Source organism: Octodon degus, unplaced genomic scaffold, assembly GCF_000260255.1.
Source record: "Octodon degus isolate 3935 unplaced genomic scaffold, OctDeg1.0 scaffold00011, whole genome shotgun sequence".
Taxonomy (NCBI): Eukaryota; Metazoa; Chordata; class Mammalia; order Rodentia; family Octodontidae; genus Octodon; species Octodon degus.
This window is the reverse complement of record NW_004524587.1, coordinates 12,280,855-12,288,929: the sequence shown is the minus strand read 5'-3', so window position 1 is coordinate 12,288,929 and position 8,075 is coordinate 12,280,855. Positions and strand designations below refer to the sequence as shown.

The 8,075-nt window shown below is 51.7% G+C and overlaps 1 protein-coding gene across 1 annotated transcript in view; it reads right to left on the bottom strand.

Annotated features, from left to right (window-relative positions):
* Window positions 1–7,671, bottom strand: part of Nob1 (NIN1/PSMD8 binding protein 1 homolog) — a 9,115-nt gene extending 1,444 nt beyond the window's left edge. The window contains exons 1-8 of the mRNA XM_004625819.2: window positions 7,450–7,671; window positions 7,198–7,330; window positions 5,088–5,218; window positions 3,383–3,454; window positions 2,768–2,896; window positions 2,484–2,675; window positions 1,679–1,776; window positions 285–429 (exon numbers count right to left, since the gene is read on the bottom strand). Of these exons, the coding sequence (XP_004625876.1) occupies window positions 285–429; window positions 1,679–1,776; window positions 2,484–2,675; window positions 2,768–2,896; window positions 3,383–3,454; window positions 5,088–5,218; window positions 7,198–7,330; window positions 7,450–7,512 (963 nt within the window). The 5' untranslated portion in view covers window positions 7,513–7,671. The remainder of the gene's footprint in view (window positions 1–284; window positions 430–1,678; window positions 1,777–2,483; window positions 2,676–2,767; window positions 2,897–3,382; window positions 3,455–5,087; window positions 5,219–7,197; window positions 7,331–7,449) is intronic.
* Window positions 7,672–8,075: the final 404 nt, after the last annotated feature.

Here is an 8,075-nt window from a genome sequence, read left to right as displayed (position 1 = left end):
AAATAAATAAATAAATAAAATTTTTTTTAAGTGCTGGGTTCACTCTCCAGTACCATTAGAAAGAAAACTCGCTCTCACACCCATCTTCTGGGCCCGCACCTCTCTCTGTGGGGTCTCTGGCAGCCGTTCCAGACCGGCCCTCATTGCAGGCATAGGGTGCTGGGCACGATTCCTGGTCCCCAGGCTCCTGGGCCTGTATCCAGCAGCTGCCACCAGAGCTCTTCTGCTGTCCCTTGTTCCTCTGAGCCTGGCGGTGGGGGGGCAGGTTGGGGGACGGGACTCACCCGGAGGCCTCGGGGGTTCAGCACCTTGGGGTTGCGGGAGAAGTGCATGTGCATGGAGCCGTCGATGCTCACGGTCACCGACACTTTCTTCAGGGTCCTGTTACCACAGTGCGCGCAGAACACCCGGCTCACATCAGATGTGGTCCTGGGGACAGAGGAGAGGCTGTGTGCTGGTGCTGCAGCACAGCATGACTCACGGCCTTGGGGGAGGAGGATGCAACAAGCAGCAGCTCAGGGGCACCCTGCCCACGTCTGTCTGTTTGCAGGACTAAGGACCAAACCCAGAGAAGTCCGGCACTTTTGTTTATTTTGAGACAGGGTCTAAGCTGCCCAGGCTGGCCTCACACTTGCCTTCGTCCTATCCTTCCTTGGCCTCACATGCACTGTACACCTGAATTACACAGAGGGCGCCTGGCCCACACCAAGGGAGGATGGGAGCCAAGTGTTGCTCCCTTCCTTGAACGGAAGTAGTGAAGGAAGTAAGGGGCACACAAAGCCCATGAGAACTGGAAAAAGGGAACAGGAATCTCTTACCCTGATAACCAACTCTGACCAGAACGTTTGCCACCATTCTCCAGGGTTACTGAGACCCCTGTGGGCATGGGGAGCATCTGTTCTTCACCCTAGAACCCAGGGGACAGCACAGGCCCAGGCAGCCTGGCATGGAGAAGCTGTGGTGGTGCCCTTTCTCAAGCAGCTTGAACCCACCCTGCCCCACACGTCAGCCTGGGTGGGTATCAACCCAGGGCACAGTGCTGAGCAGTAAAACACTGCTACTGCCAAGGGCTGAGTGGTCCATGTCCTCCAGGATTCAAAACTGGCTCCCAGGTCAGGGCTGAGACGGCACCTGCGAAGGGGCTAAGCCCTTCCTATCGGCCCCTGCACCATGGGTTCCACCAGATCCAGCCGTGGATGCGGAGGGCTGGAAGCTGCCCCAGATGAGGCCTGGGCCACCTGCACACTGGAGCCAGGGCTGCACAGAACAGCACCCGCCTCGGGAAGAGCACAGCAGAGCTGGGAAGGCAGGAGGAACAGCCAGTAAACTGATCCTCCCCTTGACATGTCTTTCTTGTTCTTCACAAGGACACTTGCCATTTTATTTATGACTCTGAAAGCTGGGCATGTGGTGCATATTTGAGGCAGGAGGATCATGAGTTTTGAGGCCAGCCTGGACTTCACAGTGAGATGCTGTCCCGAGACAAAAACGAAACAAAGGGGCCTGCGAGACAGTTCAGTGGACTAAAGCGCCTCTTAGGCAAGCTTACAGGGACAGTGGTTCAGTTCCTTCTCCAGCACCACATGCTGCGCCAGCCTCATCCCCAGGGCGGGCTGAGCTGGTGCCCCCGATCCCCAAATCCAGAATCTGAAACAGAGAAGGTAACCAATCTCCTCACCTGAAGCAGCCGTGGCAGCGCAGGATGTAGCTCCGGGCCTCTCGGATCTGCATGCCATTCACTGCCAGTGCATGTAGCCCCATCTGCAGCAGGACATTCTGCAAGCAAGGATGCCCATGCGGCCTGAGCCAGGCTGCCCCACAACACGGCTCCGCCACCAGTTATGGGGACCCACGTACTGGGGCTTGAACCCATGGCATTAGACACACTGAGAGAAACACATCGATTACAAACTGACCAACTGATTGTCAGTGTTAAGTAACATGTGTTAACAGTTAACAATTTGCAAATAGCACAGGTAAATGTTCCATAAATAGGAAAATCAGAAGCACACAGCTCTGTACATGTCTCTAAATCTCCACATGACCGCTGTGGGCAAAATATACCACGCAGCCCAGGGCTGGCCTGTGCCTGCCTGTTATGGTTTGCGTCCCCGTTATGGTTTGTGACCAGGAGGGGCTTTTCCAGAGGTGCCAGAGGGTGCGTTGCTGGGATCAAGGATGTGTGATTACTAAATCAGTCCTCTGACTGGTTTGGCATGGTTCTGGGTAGGATTAAGGGCGTGCCACCCTGGGCGTAAGTGCTGTTCCCTGGATGAAATATAAAGGACAGAAAAAGAGTCACTTCTCATGCTGCTTTTGCTGCCTTCTGCCTTGCCAGGCAGGGTTTCTCCTCTGACAACCTCTTCCACACCACCCTGCCTTGGAGCCAACTAAGCAGAAATAAGCCTTTCCTCCTCTGACTTTCAGTGTTGGGCATTTTGTCTGAGCCACAAGAAAGGTAACTAAGATGACGCCTCCCGCACCTGCATGGCGAAGTCGGTAGTCACACAGCCAACACGCACGTCCTCCGGGCTGTCACACTTCTCCAGCTCCTGCTGGATCTGCTTGATGTTGCTGGGGGTTATCCAGCCACCGCCATCCTCATCACTGTCTTCACCTCGACTTTCTTCAGAACCATCACCTTCCTCCTCCTCCTCCTCCTCACCTCTGTCAATCTGAAACAGCAACAGAATTCACCCCACCAGCCCACAGGAATGGTGGCAAGAAGCTCCTGTGCTGCTGAGAGGGGGAGGTGGGAGGGCCTTACCAGCAGCTGCTGTAGCTCATGGTCGATATTAGGCAGAGGGTTCCTCCAGAACAGGAAGGAGCTGAATTCCGGGTGCTCGGGCTCACTGGCTGGAGACCCAGATTCTACAGTTTCTTGAGGTGGTTTAGGCTGAGATGAACAGTAATATTTATTACTCACAGATCCTCCTGCTACAGCATCCCAGGAGCTGAGATTTCAGATGTGTACATGGCTTTTTTTCCTAACAGTGATCTAAAAACTTGAAAACTGGCTGGATGTGGTGTCACATGCCTATACTCCCAGCACTGGAGGCTGAGGCAGGAGGAACATTTGGAGTTGAGACCATTGAGGGCTACAAAATGAGCTCAAGGCCAGCCTGAACTGCAGATTGGGACCCTGTCTCAAAGACAAAAACAAAACAAAACAAAACAAAGAAAAACCACCTGAAAATGGAGTGGGTTGTAGGTAAAAGGACATGACACACGTGTCAGGTCAGACAGTACTGACAATGCTTTCATTTCTTATCTGTAAATCCCCCGACAATCCCATCAGTCCAGGTAAATGGGCTGCTGGGCACAGCCGTGGGGTACGACGGCGGCAGAAGCATCTGAGCAAGAGGGTGCACAGAAGGCTCACCTTGCAGGGGAGGTGGAAGCCGGCGACGTGCAGCGGAGCTTCGGGGTGCTGAATCGAGGAGCTCACTCTGACCTTCAGGGAAAAAAGGCACTAGGGCTGAGCAAGGTTCTTTAGCTTTCCACACAGAAAGGTACTAGAAGAACAAAATCCTCAGTACTTCTCCCTGGTTACTTAAATCAAAGATGCCTATTGTTTAGAAAGTTTAAGAAAATGTTTAAAAATGGTAATACTTAGCAATACTACTACCATAAAATAATTTTTTTTTGCCATTATACACACAACTGTAAAACACCTCTAAGTGCCATTGCTTGGTCAAAGAGCACCTTACTTTAAGGCACCTGCGGTGGTCACTTCTGTGACCCCAGGAATCCGGGAGGCTAAGGCAGGAGGACTGCAACTTCTGAGCCCAGCCTGGGCAATTTAGTGAGATTGTGTCTTAAAGAATGAAAAAGGGCTGGCAACAACACTAGATAGGTAAAGGAGGCCAAACAATTTTTTTGTTTTTATTTCTTTTTTCTTCTTTTTTTGAGACAGGGTCTTGCTATACAGTTTAGCTTGGCCTTGAAGCCACTATGTAGCCCAGTGCGGCCTCAAACTCACAGCAATCCTTCTGCCTCAGCCCCCCGAGTGCTGGGATTACAGGCATATGCCTCAAGATCAAGCAATTCTTGGTCAGCACTAGAAGAATTATTCTCTGCACTGTCTCAATTGAAACAGAACCTACAGGTAAGAAATTAAAGCGTATTTGTTACCTGCAATACATGAATCTTGTTTGGATCCTGACCCAAACAAATAACTTTTTTGGTACCAGGGTTCAAACTCAGGACCCTGCGCTCACCAGGCAGGCAGGCAGGCGCTATGGCACTAAGCTATCTCTCTGGCCCACAAATAACATTTATAAAGTAGCTGAGAAATATGACTATTCAGTGGATATATATATATATATATATATATATATATATATATATTTTTTTTTTTTTTTTTTTTTGGTAGTACCAGGGATTGAACTCAGGACCCCGCGCTTACCAGGCAAGTGCTTATTCTAATGAGCTATGTCCTCAGTGGATATTTAATACATTAAAAATTACTATTGTTTCTGTTAGGAATAACAGATGGCTTTGACTAGCACCTGACAGACTGAGACAGGAGGATCTTGAGTTCAAGACTGACTGGGCTACAAAGTGAGTTCAAAGCCATTTCGGACTACATAGTGAGACCCAGTCTCAAAGCAAAAATAAAGTTGGCTTTGAGGTTATTATTATTATTATTATTACTTTTAAAGTACTGTTCTTTCACTTTTTTTTTTTTTTTTAGTTTTTTGAGACAGTCTTGCTATGTAGCCCAGGCTGTGCTCCAACGTGGCGATCTTGTTGCCTCGGCCTCCCAATGCTGGGATTACAGGTGTATGTCACCACGCTCTGAGAACTGACTTTTACATACACCTGTAGTTTGTGGTTTGGTCCCTAACAAGGTCAAAAACTTTTTAAGAAGACAACAGGCAAAGAAATTCTGTGAAACACAGAAGTCCAAGTTCACAGTACACAGGGCTGTGGCTCACTACCAAGGTGCATCTTGACAGAACACTTGCGGAGCCGAGTGGCAGACACTTTGGGTTTGTTGTGCTGTGCTCTCTACTTTGAAAAATTTTACATAAACTGAGTTTCCATAATAAAGTTTTTTTTTTAAACCTCCAATCCTGGTTTACCTTCTCTGGTTCTCGTTTTAGGTGAGACACTCCAACGAACTCTGCCTCCAACTGGTATGTGAGCGCCAGTACCTGGATATCCGTGGCCGAGAGGCTGGGATAGTCTCCGGTTTTCTTTGAAAACTCAGTCACTGTGAAGAAGGTTTCTGACTTTAGTTAGGGTCAACAGCCCAGCAGAACTTGAAGAGCCACAACAAGAGTAGCAGGGAAAGCCAAGAAGGTCAACAGCCCACCCAAACTTTGACATCTTTATTCATGCTTTTGACCTTTCCAGCTTGTAGCTGAGAATCTCGATCCCCGCCCCTAAGACCCACCCCAGTGAGGCTGGCTGTAGTGTTTTCAGCAAGTACAGATGCAAGAACAGAACCAGGCTCATAAAAAGCCACTGAACGTCGCTGGGTTTGTGTCTGATTAGAGTTCTGTATTGCAGCTGTGCTACGCGGCAAGTTCTCTTCTCCCAGTCCTTGGATTCTACATGTAGCAGCTTACACCAACAGGGGCAGCCCTCTCCTGTCTCTTAGCAGCTATTCCCACTGCCCAGTAAAACAACGAAAGTTGTAGTCTATACTGAAACAAAAATACTCCATGCCACTGTAATAAATCAATGCACTTTTTGTTTTGGAGATAGGGTCTTGCCATGTAACTCAGGCTGGCCTCAAAGTCATAGTGATCCTCCTGCCTCAGCCTCCCAAGTGCTGGGATTATAGGCATGTGCTACCACTCCTGGCCAGTGGACAGGTTTTTTTTTAAAAAATGATTATTTATTTGGTACAGGGTCTTGCTACACAGGTTGGACTCATATTGATCCTTCTGTCTCAGCCTCTCCAGCACTGGGATTACAGGAGTGCGCCACTATGCCCAGTTTTAGTAACCTGCACTGCATTGGGCCGGCACAGCATGTGGTACTAAGGATCGAACCTGGGACCTTGTACTTGCCAGGCAGGAGCTTAGACTGCTACCTCCCCATCGGACCAGTTTTGCAGCAAAAAACCCCCATAATTCTAGCTGGGTGTGGTGACACACATCTGTAATCCCAGCACTCGGAAGCTGAGGCAGGAGGATTATAGCAAATCAGAGACCAGCCTGAGCTTCAACGCGAGCTCAAGGCCCGCCTGAACTGTATAGATCCTGTCTCAAAAAAAGTAAACCCATCCTTAATGTACAGTAAACATTAACTGTTACTACTGTGTTCATTCAGAATCAACAATTGAAATTTTCTAATATAAATATATATATTTTTTGCAGAACTGGGGATTGAACTCAGGCCTTTGTGCTTGCCAAGGAAGCACTTATTCCACTGAGTCATCTGCCTGGCCCTGAAATGTTCTAATAGTAGCAGAAAGATTTCTTCTACAATGGCACGACATACAAAATTTCTCACGTTCACTTTTTTGGGGGGTGGTACCAGGAATCAAACTCGGACCTTGCCCTAGCCAGGCAGGCGCTTGTGCCACTCAGCTGTATTCCCAGCCCTGCTCTCAATTCTTTAAAAATAAAGAGGCTGGAGAGATGGCCCAGGGGCAAAAGCACCTACCAGGCAAGCACAAGGCCCTACACGCCCAGATGCGGGCGCCGACCCTGAGGCCTGGAACGGGGCGGGCGTGGTGGCACAAGCCCGTAATCCCAGCACTCAGAGGTAGAGCCAGGAGGATCTCTGCAAGTTTGAGACCTGTCTTGGGGCTACAAAGTGAGCTCAAGGCCGGCCTTAACGGCATAGAGACCCTGTCCCAAAGAGACAGAAACAAGTATCAGGGCCGGGTGTGGTGGCACATCTGCGCTAGGGAGACTGAGGCAGAACTGCCGCGAGTCCTAAACCAGCCTGGATTACACAGTCTCAAAACAAGCACACAACCATCACCCTAAGGAAACGAGGGAGAGTAAGCGGCCTGGGTTCCTCCACGCGGGGGAGCGTGTGGCAGCGCCAGGAACCGAATCCAGGCTCTTGGGGAAGAAGGGACCGCGGCGGCACCGCGCGCTCTCAGCCCACCCAGGGCACGCTCGTCTGCAGCCCGCGCTGCGTGCTGACAGCGCCCAGGTCCTCATTCCACGTCCCCTGCCACCTTGGGGACGGGCACGACGAGGGCCCCCGTCGCGGCCCGCGGGCACTCACCCAGCCGCACGTACTCCGGCAGCGGCTCCCGGAAGCGCAGCTCGAAGGGCAGCACGGCGAGGCGCCGGCGCGTGGCCCTGTCCCGAATCTCGCTGACCACCTCCCTGACGGTGTAGATGTTCCTGCCGATGTCCTGCGGACAGACGGGCCCAGCTCACAGCCGCCCGCACCGCGCACCAGGCCGCCCGACCCCATGGCTCCCTCAAGGCCCCGCGGCCCAGGCCACGGCCGTCTAGGCCGAAGCTCGCGTACCTGCAGAGCCGCGTCCCGCAGGAAAGCCCCGGCGTCGGCCACAACGTGCTCCACCCGCGCCATGCTGGCTGGGAGGACGCGCAGCGCGCACGCGTGCGGAGCATGCGCCGGCTCCTACGTGTCAATCTAGGCCTCGGGGAGCCTACGGCGGCAGCCGCTATCTCCTGGCGCCCCCTGGCGGCCGCAGCTCACGCCGGGGGGGGGGGCACCCGTGCGCGTGCGCAGTAACACCGCCCAGACTAGGACGGGCGCCCGACGCCGCAGTGTGGGATGTCTGAGGAACTTCGCTTCAGCACCCTGTGCTTAGCGCCTTACTTTTACTTTATTATTATTTTGATGGGGTCTCACTATGTAGTTCAGGCTGGCTTTGAACTCACTATGGACTCCAGGCTGGCCTATGACCTGTAGCAATCTTCCTGACTCAGCCTCCGCAGTGCTGGGATTTCAGGCATGCCACCACCAGGCGCTGCAATGGGAAACAATGTTGAGTTAAAATGTTTCTGCTAGCTGGGTATGGTGACACAGGCCTGTAATCCCAGCACTCTGGGAGGCTGAGACAGGCCGATGACAATTTCAAACCCAGCCAGGGCAATTTAGTGAATTTAAAAAAAAATTCTGTGGGGGGG